Source organism: Somniosus microcephalus, chromosome 2 (assembly GCF_052327205.1).
Source record: "Somniosus microcephalus isolate GS21.2 chromosome 2, FLI_Smic_1.0, whole genome shotgun sequence".
Taxonomy (NCBI): Eukaryota; Metazoa; Chordata; class Chondrichthyes; order Squaliformes; family Somniosidae; genus Somniosus; species Somniosus microcephalus.
The window spans coordinates 236692268-236714994 of NC_140988.1; the positions used below are offsets into that span (position 1 = coordinate 236692268).

General features: G+C 41.5%; 1 protein-coding gene across 3 annotated transcripts in view; it reads left to right on the plus strand.

Moving 5' to 3' along the window:
- The window catches only part of cep135 (centrosomal protein 135), a 257425-nt gene that overhangs the window by 45250 nt on the left and 189448 nt on the right, over positions 1-22727 (plus strand). For 2 of the 3 annotated variants that reach the window (XM_085970351.1, XM_085970360.1), the window contains exons 5-9: positions 288-429; positions 1410-1494; positions 8128-8256; positions 13887-14102; positions 20122-20187. In XM_085970351.1, coding sequence (XP_085826477.1) covers positions 288-429; positions 1410-1494; positions 8128-8256; positions 13887-14102; positions 20122-20187 — 638 coding nt within the window. The remainder of the gene's footprint in view (positions 1-287; positions 430-1409; positions 1495-8127; positions 8257-13886; positions 14103-20121; positions 20188-22727) is intronic. The other variant, XM_085970370.1, reaches the window with a different exon arrangement.

Here is a 22727-nt window from a genome sequence, read left to right on the forward strand (position 1 = left end):
AGAATTTTGTATACTCCTTCATGGAGGAGGACTACTGAGATCAGGGGTTGAAATGTAGTCAAACTGTAGAGATGTCAAGATTAATTGGTGTTGGGGTAGTTTATTTTTAAACCACAAAGTTATTTGAAAGCTGCACCTTAAAGTAAAGGAACGGTATTTGGCAAACCAATCTTAGTGGAGTGCCAAACATGGAACGTATGTGTAGTACAATCTGAAGAGAACTGGAAATTGAAATTAAATCTCATTAAGATTTATTGCAAAGCAATTGACTTTTTTTTCTTTTGCAGGTGGTAAAAAGCGCTCCATCCCATTTCGCCGACAGCGAATGCAAATTGATCAGCCAATTCCTCCATCAGGGATTGCATCAGCACCACAAATTCAAATTGAAGATCCTTATTTTCTGGACCTCTTGAATGTGGCCGATGATAGGTATTTACAATTCATAACTGAACAGTGAAGTCACATCAGTTGAATTATTCTAGAACTTAATAACCAGTAAAATAGTTTATTATTAAGGCAGTGAAATAGGACATTTAATTGGGCCTATGGTTGTCCAGTATAATTGTTTTGGATCAAAACCTAGATAAGAGGAGTAGAGTGGATAGTGTCTCAGTTCAGAGTGCAAAATGAAGGACTCTGAGCTTACATGGGCTCTGTTCAACAAAGCAGCCCAGCAGAATGGAATCTCCAGGAATGACTTGCTAACTTTATTTGTTTTTATCTAGTCACATTTAATGTTATTTATTTTACATGTGGCTCCAGTTATTTTCTTTTTTTCTGTTATACGTGGTGCTTTATTTACATATTTTAAATGGAAACAATCTCATAATTTTAGAATGTAAATATGCAAATATATATATTTTAATTTCTCAATGTTAATAAAAAGCTGAGAAGACAGCCACTTGCTAACATTTAAATGATTAGGTTCGATTTGATTTCAGTTCTTTGTGGTGTGATCATACGGCAAATAATGTGATTCTAACCCATTGGTCCAGGAATTGACTTCAGGAAAGCATAGGAGTAGGCCATTCAGCACCTTGAGCCTGTTCCATTCAATTAGATCATGGATAATCTGTACCTCAACTCCATTTGCCCGCCTTTGATCCATAATGCCTCGTACCCTTACCTAATAAAAACCAAATCTCAAGTCTTGAGAATTTCAATTGACCCAGCACACTCAGCTTTTTGAGAGGGAGTTTCACATTTCAACTACCCTTTGAGTGGAAATTTCACTCCTAAGTGACCTAGCACTAATTTTAAGATTGTGCCCTCTTGCTCTAGAAACCTTATTTTCATTATTTGTTTTGTTTACTAAATCTGTTCTTCCTCCAGTATATTCTTGTTCATCTCAGAGAGGCAGATAATCCTTATTTTAAGTTTACTTTTGACTTTTGTGATTTTTTTTCCAGAATACTGGATCTGCAGAAAACTGTAGAAAATCTGAAGGATGACCTGGATAAATCAGATCGTGGGATGAGAAAATTCCAGAGGCAGGTGAGATGGTCGCATCTGAACACACAAAATTTTGATGTTTGTTACTTTTTCTTTTTAAAAACAAAAGGATGGGTCAATTGAAATGAAAAATGGCAAATATAAATCTTGATTTTCGATCAAACTGATTACTAGCATATTCTTCTGCATTCTAAAAAATGTGTTCAGTACCTCATTCAGAAAAGACTTTATGCTTGTATTGTACATGAAGCGCCTTTTTGGTTTGAACATGAGTTAAAAGCCAAACATCCGACAAGCAAGGTCCAGCCCACAAGCCCCATTTTCCCGCCATTAAAGCCCAGCCAGGTTGTTCCTATACGTTTTTGAACTTCCTCAGCCTGATAATTGGAAAAAACTGCTCCAACATTGGTGTAATTTACTCGGAAGCAACTTTTTACCACCAATCAGAGAGTAGCCTTTACTGATCATCCAGGTTTGGGAAGTTCAAAAGGCTTCTTCATCCCTTCAGAACAGGCAGTTGCGGAGGACACAGTGGGTGATCACCAGCAGTGAATAGAGTATGCAGTGCTGCAGCAGACAGTGATTGAGAAATCCTGACCCGGTCAGGAAACGGAGAGTGGGCAGTACTAGCTAGAACAAAGGTAAGCAAGGAGCTGGCAATGAAGCAATTTTTGCATGAGGTTCTGAATTATATAGTATTGGGATTTAAGTTTATGCGTATGGGAGTTTGAATTTTTAATGTATAGGTGTTTGATTTTTTTTTAGTGTATGGATGTCTGATTATTAAATAAGTTTATAGCCATTTGATTTTTTTAATGTATGGCCATTTGATTTTTTTTAATGGATGTCAATGGGGAATAGTGTGCACAGTGTTGCCAATACTTTAAAATCCTTCAATTTTTGGGAGTATTTTGTTTTAAATGTTTATAAATCACTCCAATAAATGTGGATTCTCCGATAAACGTAGAAATGCTTTATTAGCAAACAAGTGATTGTGTTGCACATGGTGTCTAATTATGTTTCAGCCTGACTCTAATGTATTTTAATCATGTGATCCTCTTGCTGGTTGTAGCAAATGGTTGCCGTGCCCTGCTCCAAATGGTTGGGACACCCTGCTCTCAGTCTTGTCTCTCAGTAACCTCTTGTTGCCATATTTAAGGCTGATTGAATGCAGCCTAGAAGCTGATATTTTGTTTGGAGGTTCCCTGCCCCCCATTACATCCTGAAATTGTACTTAAGATCTCATCTACTAATGCCCAGCCTGCCAAGGCTAAATTTGCACGCATTGCCAACTCCTTGGATTTTCTCTTTGGAATGAACACTCTTATTTTTTAAAAATTCTGCTAAGATTCATGCCTTTGCTTGTATCTACCAGTCATCATCTATAAAGGTTTGGCTCAATTCCTTATTGAGTGAGGGAACAAGAAACATTTATCCTTGAAAGTGCCATTCAGTCTTTCAAAACAACAGTTTTACCAAACTTACCATAAATGAACGTTTATGATCCTGATAATCTCACCTGTAAGATTAGGAATTACCCTACATTCAGCAATCTGTACTGGATTAACTGTAGACTTTTCAACAGTATCTCTCCCTTTGAATTCATGAATCTCAATCACCAGAGCTTTACATATAAACCTCGCTTAACTGGCGTCTGCCCCTTTTCTTCTCTGCGAAATGCCAAAGAGGTATTTTTCTGCGTCAAAGGTGCTATGTAAATGGAAATTGTTGCAAGTGAAAAGAAAGGCTTGCATTTATATAGTGCCTTTCATGTCCTCAGGATAACTCAAAGTGCTTCACAGCCAAAGAATTATTTTCAAAGTGTAATCAGTGTTTTGTAGGCAAACATGAAGAACCAGAAACTGCGTAGAAGTGTTCTGCGCATGCGCGCTCTGGTTCGTTACGGGAGCAGGCTCGTTTAAAAAAAGCTGTGAAGGGAGCAGGCTCATTAGAAAAAGCTGGGAAGGGAACGGGCTCATTACAAAAAGCTGGGAAGGGAGCAGGCTCGTTGCAAAAAGCCAGAAAGGGAGCGGGTTCGTTACAAAAAGCCGGGAAGGGAGCGGGCTCATTTAACAAAAGCCGGGAAGGGAGTGGGTTTGTTAGAAAAAGCTGAGAATGGAGCAGGCTCATTTTTTAAAAAGCAGAAACATCATGGCTTCTGGTTGTTGGAGCTTCCAGATTAATGTGCAGTACGCTTCTGCACAGCTTCCGGTCATTGGCAGCAGTCACTCCGATTTTAAAATTCTCATCCTTGTTTTCAAATCCCTCCATGGCCTCACCCTTCCCTATCTCTGTAATCTCCTCCAGCCCTACAACCCTCCAAGATCTCTGCAATTCTGGCCTCTTGCGCAGCTCCGATTTTAATCACTACTATTGGCAGCCATGCCTTCAGCTGCCTCGGCCCTAAGCTCTGGAATTCGCTCCCTAAACCTTTCCGCCTCTCTACCTATAATCAAAATAATAACAAATACTTGTCACAGCCATGAGTTGGTATGTGAATCGGAAATATTTTAATTAACGTATCGCCTACCAGCAAAGTTGAAGCCCATGGAATAAAAGGAACAGTAGCAGCATGGATACAAAATTGGCTAAGTGACAGGAAACAGAGAGTAGTGGTGAATGGTTGTTTATCAGACTGGAGGAAGGTACACAGTGGTATTCTCCAGGGCCACTGCTTTTCATGATGTATATTACTGACTTGGACTTGGGTGTACAGACCACAATTTCAAAATTTGCAGATGACACAAAACTTGGAAGTATAGTGATAGACTTCAAGAGGACATAGATAGGCTGATGGAATGAGTAGTCATGTGGCAGATGAAATTTAACTCAGAAAAGTGCGAAGTGATACATTTTGGTAGGAAGTAGGGTTGCGAAGGGGTGGAAAGTTTCCAGGAGATTTCCGGAAATTTTCCACGGGACGTTTAGCTTGAGAACTTTGCCCAAAAAAGCACATGCTAGCATAATATTGTTTTTTTTTGTATTTCTTTCATTTTTTCCCACAGGCCCTCTTAAAATTACTAACAGATGAAATCTTAATTATTAAGGAATTTCTTAATCAATATATGTTTATCTTCTTACTTGGCTTGTTTTAATAATTACAAGTTTTGTGTGTGACTGTGAACAAATGTGTCCTGATTGGTTGGATGAGTGGATGTAGCGTCATGCGTGTACAGGTCATGCTTCCATCACATGGAGCATCAGGAAAAATTTACTCACCCTGCTGCAATCGTGCTGATCGACCGCAGTTCGACACAAAGACGAATGCCCTTTATTTCTCTGCATAGAACAATGCCACGTTTACCGTCGGATGTGTGGGAAGCATTTTACCCCAGACATTAAAGATGGAAAGACTGTGTACATGTGCAAACACTGTACAAAGCCATATGTAAAGAATGCCACAAAGATGCAGCAGCATTTATCCAAATGCAACAACTTCACTCAAAGCTCACAGCAGTCAGTCCAGAATTCCTCCGCTTCCATTCAAGAAGATGATGGTTCACATTCAGCATCAGGCTCCTTATCATCAGCAACTCCTGGCCCACTTGGAAGGTTCTTTGATACAATGGATAACCTTCGCCAGAAGAATGCAGATGAGTGCCTTGCTCGAGCTGTATATGCGACAGGTTCACCCCTCATGCTCACAGCCAATGTGTACTGGAAGAGATTTTTCAATGTTATTCGCCCTGCACACTGTCCTCCCACCAGACATGCTTTGTCTATTATTTGCTGGAGGCTGAGTATAACAAAGTCCAAGGAAAGTTCAAAGAAACAATAGAGATGGCAGACTGTGTTGCAGTTATCTCAGATGGATGGTCAAATGTACGAGGGGAGGGCATCAAACTACATAGTCTCCACTCCTCTCCCAGTGTTCTTCAAGAGCACAGACACGAAGGACAACAGACACACAGGCACATACATTGCTGATGAGCTGAAAGCGGTCATCAACAATCTTGGATCACAAAAGGTCTTTGCAGTAGTTGCTGACAATGCTGCGAATATGAAGGCTGCTTGGGCTTAAGTGGAGGAGGCCTACCCTCATATTACGTCTATTGGGTGCGCAGCTCATGGGCTCAACCTGCTCCTCAAGGACATCATAGGTTTGAGAACCATGGAAACACTGTACAAGAGAGCCAAGCAAGTTGTTAAGTATGTCAGGGGAAAACAGGTAGTTGCAGCAACCTACAACTCCAAGCAAACGACAAAGAACAAGAACACCACACTGAAGCTGCCCAGCAACACTAGATGGGGTGGCGTTGTCATAATGTACAACAGCCTTCTGGAGGGTAAGGAGTCGCTGCAAGAAATGACAATATCCCAGTCTGGGGATATGGAAACCACCATCAAGAAAATACTGCTGGATGATGTGTTTTGGGAGAGCGTGGTTAGCAGCCTTAAACTACTCTTCACCAGAAGCATCTGCAATTGCTCAGATTGAAGGAGATGACGCTGTCTTGTCAGATGTTCTCAGGCTTTTTGCTGATTTCAAAGAACAAATCAGCATTGTCCTACCCACATCCCTGCTGCTCAAAGCAGAGGAGAAGGCAATTGTTCAATTCATACAGACGCGTCAAGAATTTTGTATCAAGCCGATTCATGCTGCAGCATACATGCTGGACCCAAAGCATGTTGGGAGACCAATACTTTCTGGAGAACAGATCAACAGTGCTTACTATGTGATTTCTACCCTCTCACACCACCTCAATCTGGACATGGGCAAAGTTCTGGGAAGTCTGGCAAAGTTCTCTACCAAGCAAGGACTTTGGAATGGGGATGGGATATGGGAATCATGCAAGCATATCAGTGCACATACCTGATGGAAGGGACTTGGTGCATCTGAGGCCCTGTCACCCATTGCATCGGTGATACTCCAAATCCCACCTTCATCAGCGGCCTCTGAACGAAACTGGTCAGTTTTTGGGAATACGCATACAAAGGTGTGCAGCAGGCTGACTAACAAGAGAGTGGAGAAACTGGTGGCTATCCGGGTGAACCTAAAACCTATTGAGCCAGATACAGAAGTGTCCACCACACAGCTAGACAATGACACAGAGGAGGAAATGGACACGCCAGAGTCAGAGAATCAGGAGGAGCAATGATGAGTAGAAGACTCAAAGGGACGAAATAAGGACAAATTACAGGCTCTTATTTTATTTTAGATGGGTCTTTTTTGTGGGGGTTCAGTAAAGTTCAAAATTGTAACCTAAATAAAGTTTTGAAAGCCTGTTTTTATTTGTATGGAACAGTATGTCTATTTTGATGACAAAGATAATATAAGGGTCAGAGACAAAAACCATCAGTGTGCAAAAAAACTCTAAATTCCCATGGAAAGTTTCCTCTCAAAAATTCCCAGAATTTTGCAACCCTAGTAGGAAGAATGAAGAGAGGCAGTATAAACTAAAGGCTACAATTCTAAAGTGGGTGCATGAACAGAGAGAGCTGGGGGTATATGTGCACAAATCGTTGAAGGTGGCAGGGCAGGTTGAGAAAGCAATTAAAAAAGCATATGGGATCAGGATATAGATCAGGATCATAGCGTACAAAAGCAAGGAAGTTATGATGAACCTTTATAAAACACTGGTTTGGCCTCAACTGGAGTATTGCGTCCAATTCTGGACACCGCACTTTAGGAAGGATGTGAAGGCCGAGGGTGCAGAAAAGATTTACAAGAATGGTTTCAGGGTTGAGGGACTTCAGTTACGTGGATAGACTGGAGAAGCTGGGGTTGTTCTCCTTAGAGCAGTGAAGGCTGAGAGGAGATTTGATAGGTGTTCAAAATCATGAGGGGTCTAGACAAAGTAGATAGAGAGAAACTGTTTCCATTGGCGGAAGGGTCGAGAACCAGAGGACACAGATTGAAGGTGACTGGCAGAAGAACCAAAGGCAACATGAGGAATAACTTTTTTACACAGCGAGTGGTTATGATCTGGAATGCACTGCCTGAAAAGGTGGTGGAGGCAGATTCAATCGTGGCTTTCAAAAGGGAATTGGATAAGTACCTGTAGGAAAAGAAATTGCAAGGCTATGGGGAAAGGGTGGGGGAGTGGGACCAACTGAAGTGCTCTTGCAGAGAGCTGGCACAGGCCGAATGGCCTCCTTCTGTGCTGTAATGATTCTATGTAACCCTTGCACTAACACTTTCTTAAAATAAAAATGCATATAATTAGAATTTGTGCTTTACAAATGCACCCAATTGTCGTGTCTCTTAGAGGCCATGATCGTATTGAATGGTGGAGCAGGCTCGAAGGGCCGAATGGCCTACTCCTGCTCCTATTTTTCTATGTTTCTATGACCACTGCTGAAAACTAATGAACTGTGACAACTGACTTTTCATATTTTATTTTACATTTTGTTATGCAACATTAATTTGTTTTATTAACCTTGTTATAATGTACAATGTGCTGCCAAGGACTGTTACAATGAGGATGGAGTGTATCTTTATTAAGTGCCTTTCAAATTCAGATTATTTGCATTCAGAAGACTGCATTTTCACCTCAACTTTAGTGCATTTGAACTTGCATAACTTTAAGCACCAATTGTATAAAGGTTTCCAGAGAAACATGACATGGACTCTCCTTCAGTCCAATATCCACATTCAATTGCCTCGATACATAAAACATTACTTTCACCCTAATCACCTTCCTTATTATATGTTTAATGACCATTCTTTTATAGGTTGAAGCAAGAGACGAGGAAATAGAGCGCCTGAACCGAACGCTGGAAGGTGGTCGTCCTCATGATGTTATCTCTCTTGAAGCTAAAAGCAAAAGTAATGAGCGCCTTATAGCACACTTAAACCTACAGGTGCGAGTTAAAATCCTTAGTTTGAAATATTTAAAGAATAAGTAATCATATACAGTACTAAGATTTAATTAAAATCCTTTCTGAGGTAAATTTCCTTGAGGGTTACTAAGCTGACATAATTGGGTAACCTGTAGGTTTAGTGTGGGCCATTGATCTCCAGGGTTTCTTGTTCTGTTTGGGTGAGGGCGATGATGTTAGTGACTACTCCCCTGGTTTTCGTCCTCTCCCTTGCATTGTCCTGCAGAAAGAGGGTGAGGAGTTATTGAGCGGCTGTTGAAAAGACAAGTTAAACCGTGCAGGGCTTATGCAAGTATTGAGAGATGGAGAAGTAAATGGAATGAAGATGGGGAGGTGATGAATGTAAAGCCAAGTGTATGTAATGTGAATTGAGGGAGGAGTGGTGGTTGAGCAAGTGCTAGGATGTGAGAAGAAAATGGTGTTGGTGTGAAGAGAACAACGGAGGAAGTGAGTGTGTTTGGAATGAGAAAGACAAGATTTGCAGTTTGTCCTTGTGATTGTACACTGAAGCATGTGATAAAGGGGAGAGAATTGTTGAGAGTGGTGGGGGATGGGTGGTGTTAGGTGCTGTTGAGAGAGAGGTGAAGAGCTGGACTCACCCTTGCTTCTCTGGGGATCATTGAACCTCTTTCCATGTTGAACCCAGGTCCTGGGGGTGATGCTGGTGGCATTGTCCCCGTCAATCAGCTCTGTCTAGACCTGCTTCATAGTGACCCTGGGAATGCTCTTACAGCTGATGGGGAAATCCTTGCACTGACTTCATCCAGGGAGACATCAGGCAAGCGGCAGGGGGGCTGCTTGTGGCTGCAACCCTTCGATTCGCCTCTGGTGCCAAAAATTCATTCACAGTTGGTCAAGCAAAAATCAGAGTGGCGATTGCAACCTCTCTTTAAGAGGTACATCCCTGCTTTAAATTGTTCCCTGGAGTCATGCCGGAAATTCCATATAGGTAGGCTGCCCGATTCCCAATGCAATCGGTAGGGAAGTCAAATGGAAAAATGCCTGGCCCTCATGCCAATCTTCTTCCTTCTTAGGCAGCTTCTTGGGACCGAGGATGACTTGCTTCCGCATTAAAAATGAGTTCGCAGGTGACTGACGAGTCCAATGCGGGACCTACAGTCTCTGTCACAGGTGGGGCAGACGGTGGTTGAAGGGGCGGATGGGTGGGGTGCTTGGGTTGACGTGCGCTCCTTGTGCTGCCTGCGCTTGGCTTCCGCTTGCTCCTGGCGAAGAGACTCGAGGTGTTCGGCGCCTTCCCGGATACTTCTCCTCCACTTTGTACGGTCTTGGACCAGGGATTCCCAGGTGTCGGTGGGGATGTTACACTTTTTCAAGGAGGCTTTGAGGGTGTCCTTGAAGCATTTCCTCTGCCCACCTGGGGCTCTCTTGCCAAGCCGGAGCTCTGAGTAGAGCGCTTGTTTTGGGAGTTTCGGATTGGGCATGCGGACAATGTGACCTGTCCATCGGAGCGTGGTCAAAGCTTCGATGCTGGGGATGTTGGCCTGAGCAAGAACACTGACGTTGGTGCGCCTATCCTGCCAATGGATTTGCAGGATCTTGCGGAGGCAGCGTTGGTGGTACCTCTCCAGTGCTTTGAGGTGCCTGCTGTACATAGTCCATGTCTCTGAGGCATACAGCAGGGCGGGTGTCTCTGAGGCATACAGCAGGGCGGGTATCACTGTTGCTTTGTAGACCATGAGCTTAGTGCCGGGTTTGAGGTCCTGGTCTTCAAACACTCTCTTCCTCAGGCAACCGAAGACTGCACTGGCACACTGCAGGCGGTGTTGGACTTCGCCGTTGACATCTGCCCTTGTTGACAGTAGGATCCCAAGGTATGGAAAGTGGTCCATGTTGTCCAAGGCCTTGTCGTGGATTTTGATAATCGAGGAGCAGTACTGTGTGGCAGGGGCAGATTGGTAGAGCACCTTTGTCTTACGGATGTTTAGTGTAAGACCCATGCTCTCGTATGCTTCGGTGAAGGTGTTGACGATGGTTTGGAGTTCGACCTCCGAGTGAGCGCGTCTGCATACTGTAATTTGACGACAGAGGATGGGATGACCTTGGATCTGGACTGGAGGTGACGGAGGTTGAACAGTTTCCCGTTTGTTCTGTAAATTAGCTCCACTCCAGCAGGGAGCTTACTGAGGGTGAGATGGAGCATTACAGCAAGGAAGATCGAGAAGAGCGTTGGTGCGATAACACAGCCTTGCTTGACCCCGGTTCGTACGTGAATTGGGTCTGTGGTGGAACCGTTGGTCAGGGTCACAGCTTGCATGTCGTCGTGAAGCAGGCGGAAGATGGTGACAAACTTGAGGGCAGCCGAATTTGAGGAGGACACTCCATAATCCCTCACGGTTGACAGTGTCGAAGGCCTTTGTGAGATCAAAGAAGGCCACGTACAGCGGTTGGTGCTATTCCCTGCATTTCTCTTGTAATTGACATGCGGTGAAGATCATGTTCATTGTGCCCCTTAGTGGGCAGAATCTGCATTGTGACTCTGGGAGGAGCTCTTTGGCCACTGGGAGAAGGCGATTGAGGAGAATTCTTGCAATGACTTTCCCTGTGGCAGACAGCAGGGAAACTCCTCTGTAATTACCGCAATCGGACTTGTCACCTTTCTTGAAGATGGTTACAATTACGGCCTCTGAGATCCCCTGGCATGCTCCCCTTCTTCCAGATAAGAGAAATTAGTTCATGAATTCGTGCTTCTCCGCCATGCTTTAGTGCCTCGACGGGATTCCATCTGCTCCTGAGGCCTTGTTGTTGTTCAGTTGTTGGATAGCCTTTTCAACCTCATGCCGGGCTGGGGTTGAGCTGAGATGGGGGCGGGTAGCATGCTGTGGGATGGAGTTGAGGACACTTGTGTCGAAGACAGAGTCGCGGTTAAGGAGATCTTCGAAGTGCTCCTTCCAGCGGGCACTGACTGCCCCTCTGTCCTTGGCCCGCAGTGGGGTAGGGCCTTGGGTGCTTGGGCCATAGATGGTCTTGACTGCGCTAAAGAATCCATGCACGTCGTGATGTATTCAGGACTCCCTGCCTGATTCTCATTTATTTCTATCCTATTTCTTATCTACATGTTGCCCCTTGGTGACATCATCTGAAAACACAGCATCAGTTTCCACATGTACGCTGACGAATGAGAGGGGATCTCATTGAAACTTATAAAATTCTAACAGGACTAGATACAGGAAGGATGTTCCCGATGGCGGGGGAGTCCAGAACCAGGGGTCACAATCTAAGGATAAGGGGTAAGCCATTTAGGACAGAAATGAGGAATTTCTTCACCCAGAGAGTGGTGAACCTGTGGAATTCTCTACCACAGAACGCAGTTGAGGCCAATTCATTAAATATAGAAGGAATTAGATATATTTCTTGAGGCTAAAGGGATCAAAGGGAGAAAGCAGGGACAGGGTACTGAATTTGGATGATCACCATGATCTCAATAAATGGCGGAGCAGACTCGAGGGGCTGAATGGCCTACTCGTACTCCTAACTTCTCTGTTTATGTTTCTATGACACCCAGCTCCACCTCACTACCTCTTCTCTCGACCCCTCCACGGTCTCTAAATTGGTGTGGAGATGCCGGTGTTGGACTGGGGTAGACAAATGTAAGAAGTCACACAACACCAGGTTATAGTCCAACAGTTTTATTTGAAATCACAAGCTTTCGGAGCACTGCTCCTTCATCAGGTGAAGTGGCGAGATGCCTATAGACACAGATTATATAGTCAGAGAATAATGCCAGATGATTACAGGTAATCTTTCTAACTGCCATTTATCACACCTCGGCAGAGAGATAATCACAGCAATCAAAGGTGTGAATGGTGTCCAAACAGGTCAGTCAGGAAAACATTACATCAAAGAACAATGAGGTGGGGTCACAAGGGGTAAAATGTTGCAGATGCTGGGGTCTGTATGAAAAACAAAAAACAGACAAAAAACATTTTCTTTGCTGGAAATCACAGCAGGTCTGACCGCAGCTGTATAGAGAAAACAAGCCAACGACGACTCGAGTCTGGATGACCCTACGTCAGGTGGGGTTACATGTAGCGTGACATGTACCCAAGATCCCGGTTGAGGCCGTTCTCACGAGTGCGGAACTTGGCTATCAGTTTCTGCTCTACGATTTTGCGTTGTCGTGTGCCTCGAAGGCCGCCTTGGAGAATGCTTACCCGAAGATTGGAGGCTGAATGTCCTTGACTGCTGAAGTGTTCCCCGACTGGGAGGGAACACTCCTGCCTGGCAATTGTTGTGCGGTGTCCGTTCATCCGTTGTCGCAGTGTCTGCATGGTCTCGCCGATGTACCATGCTCCGGGGCATCCTTTCCTGCAACGTATGAGGTAGACAACGTTGGCCGAGTCACATGAGTATGTACCATGTACCTGGTGGGTGGTGTCCTCACGTGTGATGATGGTATCTGTGTTGATGATCTGGCATGTCTTGCAGAGGTTGCCGTGGCAGGGTTGTGTGGTGTTGTGGTCGCTGTTCTCCTGAAAGCTGGGTAATTTGCTGCGAACGATGGTCTGTTTGAGGTTAGGCGGCTGTTTGAAGGCGAGTAGTGGAGGCGTGGGGATGGCCTTAGCGAGGTGTTCGTCGTCATCGATGACATGTTGAAGGCTGCGAAGAACATGGCGCAGTTTCTCCGCTCCGGGGAAGTACTGGACGAAGAAGGGTACTCTGTTGGTTGTGTCCCGTGTTTGTCTTCTGAGGAGGTCTATGCGATTTTTTGCTGTGGCCCGTCGGAACTGTCGATCGACGAGTCGAGCGTCCTATCCCGTTCTTATGAGACACCTACAGACGCTGAAAGACGCCCTCATAAGAACGGGATATGACGCTCGACTCGTCGATCGACAGTTCCGACGGGCCACAGCAAAAAATCGCATAGACCTCCTCAGAAGACAAACACTGGACACAACCAACGGAGTACCCTTCGTCATCCAGTACTTCCCCGGAGCGGAGAAACTACGCCATGTTCTTCGCAGCCTTCAACATGTCATCGATGACGACGAACACCTCGCTAAGGCCATCCCTACGCCTCCACTACTCGCCTTAGGACGTTTTACTATGTTAAAAGTGCTATATAAATACAAGTTGTTGTTGCTGAGTTAAAATCAGTGCTTAAATGTCTTCAATTATGACTTAAAAAATTACACACAATTTAAATATTTAGTAAATTATAATTACTTATTCAGAGTGTGTCTCACATAGAAGCATAATCAAATGTAAAACTTAAGATGTAGGTTTTTCCTCTTGCAATAGATAAAAGGCCATCGAGTGGAAGATATGAGGGGATTATTTGTTTTAGATTTAAGGACCAAATTTGTACGAGATTTTTTAAGTAGTTGGGATAGAGTTAATTGGTGTCCAAATGTGTTGATGGTTTTATCACGAGACAAAATGTGTAAAGCAAGCAGTAGCTCATACAGTAGAAGATCATTGTAAATCAATCAATAGGGCAATAGCAGCTTTACAACTTTGGAGTTACTGGAGTTTGCAGTATAGTGATTTTGTTCATTGACCTTTTGTTAATTCATACTTGCATTCAACGTTTGATATCGTATGATATAGCTGCCATACTCAGGATTATTTTCCCCCTCAAACAATAATTACAGGTTGACTATCTTCAGCGAACAAACTGTGATCTGGAGAAGCAGATGAAGGAGCTTCTGGAGAAAAAAAGTGACGCAACAAATGAGGTTGTAAACCTGAGCACCAAAAATGAGCACTTATGTAACGAATTGAATGAGATCGACCAGTTGGCGCAGCAGTTGGAGAGGGACAAAGAAATTGCACTCGAAATTGCTGATAAGGAAATTCAAGAAGCAAAGGTACTAAAATATATTGGATTATTGCCTAGGAACTCAAAAAAAAAAAAATTATGCTCTGAACATTTTGGCATATTCATTAATACACCAAAGTTTCATAGAATTTTTGAATACCTAAGCACTCAATTGTATTTTTGTTTTTACATAAGATGGTGAATTATTTTGTTATATATTAATAACCGGTGTAGTCATGGACTGATAATTTGAATCAGGCATAATTCCTGGTTTCAAGGCAATTTTTGGTACATTACAAAACAAAGGCTGCCTTCAACAGATACATTTTATTAATTATTCTAAAATATGAATTTTTATTTTTAGCTTGTTTCAACCCTTATTTTGGGCATTAGAAATTTCATTAAGAGAAAAAAAAGGTGGATTAATTTTTTTCCCCGGAAAACATATTGAGCAATTTGTGGGAAGCCGGCAACCAAATTGTGCACTCACGGTAATATACTCTCACTATAAAATAGCAGCTATTGTGTGTGTCACATTATCATACTGCAACCCACAAGAGTGACATTTACTGCAAGTACTTATGAGTTTTCAATGAAATGCAAGCCCACATACTGTATTTAGTGGATAATAGATGGAGGTCCATTTTAATAAAGTTTTAAAGTAAGCTAAAAATTCACTTGCCAAAAAGGAAAAACCACAGGGAAGAAAATCAAGATGATGGCTGAACTGGCACAAGCAACTCTGACAGCTGCTGCAGAGTCACTTGCAATTGTGCCATCAACATTGCAAGTTTAATGGGCAAAGTACACGTTAAATGACACAGGAAATTATAATGGGAAGAAGTTGACACAAAAGCATGACAAAAATGTAACAACGGAAAGTAAAGCACTCCAGGCAGGAATTGTGCACAGAAGTAAGATTTTTAATATTATAGAAAGGTGATAGAATTTTAAAATCCATTTATTTTGATGACCACAAGTATGAAGATGTGAAAAACCTATAGCTATACTGTTCTAATCTGGTTGAAACTTCAATACAGTTGAGAGCTCAGTTATATCAGGGTATGGGGACATGCTGAGGAGGTATCCCAGAGATCCATTTCTACATTTACATTAAGGATTTAGATTCAGAAATTGATTAAATTGGTAACTAAATTAGAATGGGCAATTGTTTCTATGGGGACAACCTCACAACTCCTTTAGTAGTTGGACAAATATGCAAGTGGGCAGAACGACAGCTAATTAAATTTAATATGGACAATTATAAGATACTGCACATAGGAAAAATGGATGGAGACTAAGTAGTGCTTAAATAGCTTATAGTGAAGTGGAAAGAGATTCAGTAGATTTGAACACTCAATCTATCCAATCACTGCAGTAATCAATTGGAATGGCAAACTATATAGCCCAGGTAGTAGAATACAAGTCAGAGAAAGTTGTGCTGGAACTGGACAGTGCTCTGGTCAGACCACACCTTGAGTACTGTGTCCATTTCAGGTCACCGAGAAACAAGGGAGATATTCAAGTGCTAGAGGCAGTACAGAGAAGAGCCACAAGGCTGATTCCTTGTCAGATAAGGTCTGAATTATGAGGAATGACCCAGAGAGAATTGTCTTTTCAGTCTGGAAAGGTGTCCGAGAGTTGATCTTAGAGGTATATACGATAGGAAAAGGTAAATCTGGAAAATGTTAAATTAAATTGCAAGAGTAGTATAAAGGGTCACAGGTTCAAGCCAGCAAAAGGTAAGTTCAGGACTGATAATTTCTTCACAAAGAGTGATCAACACTTGGAACAGGCTTCCAGATAGGGCGGTGAACACTCTGGAATAATTTTAAAGAACAATTGGATGCTGCAGTACTCTGGGTAAAGAAGGCCAGGGTCTTTCTGGATGGATGAACCAAGATGAATGGCCATCTTAATCTGCAATTATCTTGGAAAAGAAAACTGAAAGTTGTGAGTCTTAAAAGCAGAAAATGCACAGCAGGTCAATCAGAATCTGACAGAAACAAGGTAAAATTTTGGGTGCATCTACATAGGATTACATTGGATATACAGCACAGAAACAGGCCATTTGGCCCAACCAGCCCATGCTGGCATTTATGCTCCACTCGAGCCACCTCCTGTCTTTCCTCATCTAACTCTATCAGCATAACCCTCTATTCCCTTATCCCTCATATGCTTATCTAACTTCCCCTTAAATGCATCTAAACTATTCGCTTCAACCACTCCCTGTGGTAGCGAGTTCCACATTCTCACCACTCTGGGTAAAGAAGTTTCTTCTGAATTCCCTATTTGATTTCTTGGCGACTGTCTTATATTGATGGCCCCACAAGTGGAAACACTCTCTCTATATCCACTCTATCAAAACCTTTCATAATTTTAAAGACCTCTATTAGGTCACTGCTCAGCCTTTTTTCAAGAGATAAGCGACACAGCCTGTTCATCCTTTCCTGATGGGTATACCCTCTCATTTCTGGTGTCATCCCTGTAAATCTTCTCTAACCCTCTCCAGTACCTCTATCCTTTTTATAATATGGCGACCAGAATTATACGCAGTACTCCAAGTGTAGTCTAACCAAGGTTCAATACAAGTTTAGCATAACTTCACTACTTTTCAATTCTATCCCTCTAGAAATATGCTCTAGTGCTTGGTTTGCTTTTTTATGGTCTTGTTAACCTGTGTTGCTACTTTTAGTGATTTGTGTATTTGTACTCGGATCCCTTTGCTCCTCTACCCCATCCAGACTCGTACACTCTAAATAATGGCCCAGAAATTCGGGTCAGGGGCTTCCCACGGGTGCAAGCCCCCGACCTGCACTTACCTACCGCGCCAGCCATTGAACTGTGGGCCTACGTGGGATTCCGATCCTGGGCCTCCTCCAACTGCCGGCGCGCAGTGCTTGCATATCCCAGGGGCGCAGTTAGTTCAAAGCGTCCCCTGGGATCACGTGGGCCATGGAGAGCCAATGGTAGCAGGGAATGCTTCATTCATAAGTTTGACAGGAAGACCTGTCAAACCTATAAATACTATAAGCTCCAAAACATCACTAAATCTTCAAATACATTTTTTTTAAACATCACATTTTTTAAATAAAGTATAAATTACATGAAATAACCAATTTAAACAATAATTTAAATATTTGAAAAAATTAATTACATTTTCTAACAGGGCTAAAAATAAACTTACCTTTCTTTAAAGTGTTTAAAAATAATAAACCTGTGGAAAAAATGTTTTAATTTTAATTAATTCACCACTTACCTTGTAAAAAGCCTGCTTTTTAAAAGTGTAACTCCTGGAGACTTACCCTCCTGGGAAAACCTGCAAAAAAAAATGTAAGTTCCATGCGCATGCGCTGCCTCTCCTGTGCACGCGTTCCACCTCTGGACCCCTTCTTTCAAGAACGGAAGTGCCGGTTTCCCGCGCATGCGCAGTGCATGCACAAAACCGGCACTTCCATTGGGTTTACCTGTGGAGACCTGAATTTCTGGGCCAATAAGTGATCTCCCTATTCTTCCTACCAAAATGTAATACTTCACATTTATGTGTGTTGAAATTCATTTGCTAATTATATGCCCATTCTGCAAGTTTATTAAAGTCTTCCTGTAATTTGTTGCAGTCCTCTTCAGTATTGACTATCCCCCACCCCCCCCAAAAATTTGGTGTCATCCACAAATTTAGAAATTGCGTTATTGATTCCAAAGTCTAAATGGTTAATATAAATTGTGAACAACTGTCATCCCAGCACTGATCCTTGTAGAACACCACTTCCCACCTTCTGCCACTCTGAATAGCTACCCTTTACCCGTACTCTCTGCTTTCTGTCTTGAAGCCAGCTAGCTATCTATTCTGCTACTTGTCACTTGACTGCATGCTCTGACCTTATTCATCAGTCTTTTATGTGGTACGTTATCGAAGGCCTTTTGAAAATCTAGATAAATTGCATCTGCATTACCCTTGTCTACTCTGTTAGCTGTTCAAAAAATTCAATGAGGTTGATCAAGCAATACTTTCCCTTTTGAAATCCATGCTGACTATTCATTATTATTTTTGATTTCTAGATGTTCTTTTATTTTCTCCTTTAGTCGGGATTCCATTATTTTCCTACCACTGATAAGCTGACTGTTCTGTCTCCCTTCTTAAATATAGGTATTACGTTAGCTATCCGCCAGTCCTCTGGCACTATACCTTTTTTTAATGAATTATTAAATATGTGTAGTAATGCTTCTGCTACCTCTTCCCTAGAGTCTTTTAAAATGCGCGGATGTATTCCATCCGGACCAGGGGTTTAATCCTCTGAGTTTGATTAGTTTATTTAATATATCTCTCTTTATTTTAAATGCAATTATCTCACTAATCTCATTATGTCCACCTGTACTATCTCGATGGTAAATACTGAAGCAAAGTAATTATTTAATATTTCTGCCATCTCTCTATCGCTGCCTGTGGTATTATCTTGTCCATTTCTTCGTGGCCCTATTCCCATCCTGACCTTTTTTTCAGTTATGTGCCTGTAAAATATTTTACTATTTTGTTTTATGTTCCGTGATAACTTAATTTCAGTTATTTTTTGCCTTCCTAATTTTTTTTTTTACTTCTCTCCTAATCTCTTCATATTCTCCCTTATCATGCTCTCCCCTGCTGTCCATGTACTTAAAGTATTCCTCTTTCCTTACTCTCAATTTTTCCCTTATGACTTTATTCATCCATGGTGTCTCATTGGTGTTTATCTTGTTCTTGTTTTTTAGCGGAATATATTTTTCCTGGACTCTGTTGAACACCATTTTAAATGTTCCCTATTGCTGTTCTACATCATTGTTTGCCAATATTGTTCATTTTATTTTCCCAAGTTCTATCCTCAGCCCCTCAAAATCAGCTTTTCTCCAATCTATTACCCTGGTCTTCGTCATACTTCTGTCCTTCTCAATTATTATTTTAAAGCGTATTATATTATGGTCACCATTATGTTCCCCTACTTTTACTTCTCTTATCTGCTCTGGTTCATTCCCCATTACTAGATCCAATAGCAAATCCTCACTTGATGGGCTCCTTACATATTTTGTTAGAAAGGAGTCCTGTACATATTGTAGGAACTCCATTCCCTTACCCTCTTTACCTACCTCTTCGGTTCAGTTAATATCGGGGTAGTTGAAATCCCCCATGTGTTTTTACTCATTTCCCTAATTTGTTTGCATATTTCTTCCTCCACCTCCCTTCCACCATTCGATGGTCTATAGACAAGCCCTATTAGTGTGTTTGATCCTTTATTATCTTTTATCTCTATCCACATGGATTCTATTTCTGTCTTGCTGATAGCGCTGTCACTTTTTTCTTCTGCCATTATGTTATCTCTAATAAGTACAGCTACTCCACCTCCCATTTCCCCCCCCCCTATCTTTACTAAATATGTTATACCCTGCAAGGTTTAATTTCCAGTCCTGATTTTTCTGCAGTCATGTCTCTGTAATCGCTACTATGTCTGGTTCCTCGCAACGCAAGATTGCCTGCAGCTCCCCTGTTTTATTATGGATACTCTGCATTGCTGTACAGATAATTTAACTCCTTTTTAATAGAAGTTCCTCTCACTTTATTTTTAACCATCTTTTTAAACTCTATTTATTCCCTGGTCATCAATGTCCTCCCTTACTTTATTCTTTCCTATGTTCTCTTGTTTTGTTTATATTTAGGCTGGTCTCATTTCTTGTAGATCTTGTAGATCCCTCCCCCTTTGCACCTATCATGATGAGCTATTAGTATTCCTACCAAACATCTTCAGTACAAAAAATGCACTGTTAATTATCCAGCTATAGGGTGGGTGACTAGTGGGTTTGGGTAAAGAGATCAGCAATCAAGGAGATAAATGGAGTTTGGGGCAGACACAGTTCAGATGATTGAACGCTCATAAGAATAGAAGTTGGATTAGTTCATTAAGATTATTTTTAAACCAGCATGTTACACTTTGACTTTATTTATATAACTGATCTCTAATTGTTAGTTATTTCATAGAAGAAAATCTATTGATATATTCATTGTGCACAGAAGGATTCACAAGGATTTGTTACTTTTTCAGGATGAAACCAAGAAGCAGTGTAGAGAAATAGAAGAACTTCGAGACAAATTAGCTAAATTCAGGGTTGTAAGTCAGATTTCTCTATTATTAGAAGATAAAATACAGTTTAATTGGTTAATGATCCCTCAAATGATTTGTGTTTGCTGCTAATATTTATTATACACAAAGATGAAATTATCCTCTCTGATGTTTGTTTAGTGAGAAAATTGTAACATTATCTAGTTTGTACATTGCTCCTCTTGAACCTAAAATTGCATGAGGAAGTTTGATCTTTGACCTTCAATAATGTTTAGTTAACTGCTCTTATGATCAGGCCTCATGTTGGTGTAATAAATTTTATTTAACTACATCTACCCAATTGTTAGGATAATTATCATAAACATAGCATTAAAATGCTGCTTCCATTGTTGTAATGCCAAACCTCCAGCTTTATCAACTACAGGAAACTTTGTGCTATCCGGCACCGACGGGACCGAGCTGCTGCCGTTCCCTCAATACTGCCAGACACTCCAGAGTTAATGTTGAAAGATATGGAGATTTTCATCTCCGTATCTGACAACAAACACTGTTGCTTAGCAACAGCTTCTAAACAGTTGGGTGCAGCTGCAAGCGTCTGTAGCTGAAGCTGTTGCTATAGCTACAGACCTTGCAGTGCTTGACTGGGGAAAAAAAAAGCAAAGAAAAGAAACAAAAAGAATAAAAACGGCTCCTGATTTTTGCCGGTGGCTCAAGCTTGCCGGATGGTTCGCCTCTGGATAACTCAAAGTTTCCTGTAATTATTATAACAATACAGTACACTTTTTGGAGTTCAATATTATTACAATGGTATCTGTACTTGCAGGAACCTTTATAATATCATTACAGTGGAACATCTATGTACAGGAACCTTAATAATATCAGCACAGTGCAACCTATACTCACAGGAAACTTTACGATCATTAAAGTAGAATCTATACATAGGATTACTAGGATATACAGCACAGAAACAGGCCATTCGGCCCAACCAGTCCATGCTGCGTTTATGCTCCACTCGAGCCTCCTCCCATTCTTCCTTATCTAGCTATCAGCATAATCCTCTATTTCCTTCTCCCTCATATGCTTATCTAACTTCCCCTTAAATGTATCTATACTATTCGCCTCAACCACTCCCTGTGGCAACGAGTTCTACATTCTCGCCACTCTCTGGGTAAAGAAGTTTCTTCTGAATTAATATATTTGATTTCTTGGTGACTGTCTTATATTGATGGCCTCTAGTTTTGCTCTCCCCACAATTGGATCCCTTTGCTCTCCTACCCCATCTAGATTCTTATTTTCCAAGTAATATGTGACCTCCTTATTTTTCTTGGTAAAATGTAATACTTCGCAATTATCTGTGTTGAAATTCATTTGCTAATTATACGCCCATTCTGCAAGTTTATTAATGTCGTCTTGTAATTTGTTGCAGTCCTCCTCAGTATTGACTATTCCCCCCCCCGGAAAAAAAATTGGTATCATCCGCAGATTTAGAAATTGTGTTTTTGATTCCAAATCCTAAATCGTTAATATAAATTGTGAACAACAGTGGTCCCAGCACTGATCCTTGTGGGATCCCACTTTCCACCTTCTGCTGCTCTCAATAGTTACCCTTTACCCCTACTTTCAGCTTGCTGTCTTGAAGCCAGCTAGCTATCCATTCTTACAGGATTCTTTTTAATATCATCACAGTGGAACATACACTTGCAGGAATCTTTATAATATCACAGTGGAATTTATACTTACAGAGCCCTTTATAGTATCATTATAGTGCCACCTGTACTTACATGAACCTTTATAATATTACAGTGCCACCTGTATTTTCATCTGTCTTTATAACTTGGCCACAAGGGCAGAGTGCACAGGTGTCACTTTACACATGGAAACTCCCAGTGACTTGTATTCGTTGTTGATAGAACGATGAAATATGATGACATAAGGGCAGTAGTGAGAAAGGATCTTGGTTCAGAAGATCAGGAAGTAGAATCAGTATGAGTGGAGATAAGAAATAGCGAAGGGCAGGAAACACTGGTGGGAGTCATTTATAGCCCCCTTAACAGTAGCTATACCATTGGACAGAGTATTAATCAACAAATAATAGGAGCTTGTAACAAAGGTAATGCAATAATTGTGGCGGACTTTAATCTTCATATAGACTGGGCAAATCAAATTGACAAAAGTAGTCTGGAGGATGAGTTCATGGAATGCATTTAAGACAGTTTCCTAGAACAGTACTTCATGGAACCAACCAAGGAACAGGCTATTTTAGATCTTGTATTGTGTAATGAGACTGGGTTAATTAGTAATCTCATAGTAAAGGATCCTCTGGGGAAGAGTGATCATAATATGATAGAACTTCACATTGGGTTTGAGAGTGACATACATAAATCTGAAACTAGAATCTCAAACTTAAATAAAGCCAATTATATAGGTATGAGGGACAAGTTGGCTAAGGTAAATTGGGAAATTAGATTAAAAGGTATGACCATAGATGAGCAGTGGCAAACATTTAAAGAAATATTCCAAAATTCTCAACGAATATACATTTCATTGTGAAAAAAAAACTCCACGGGGAAAGTAATCCATCCATGGCT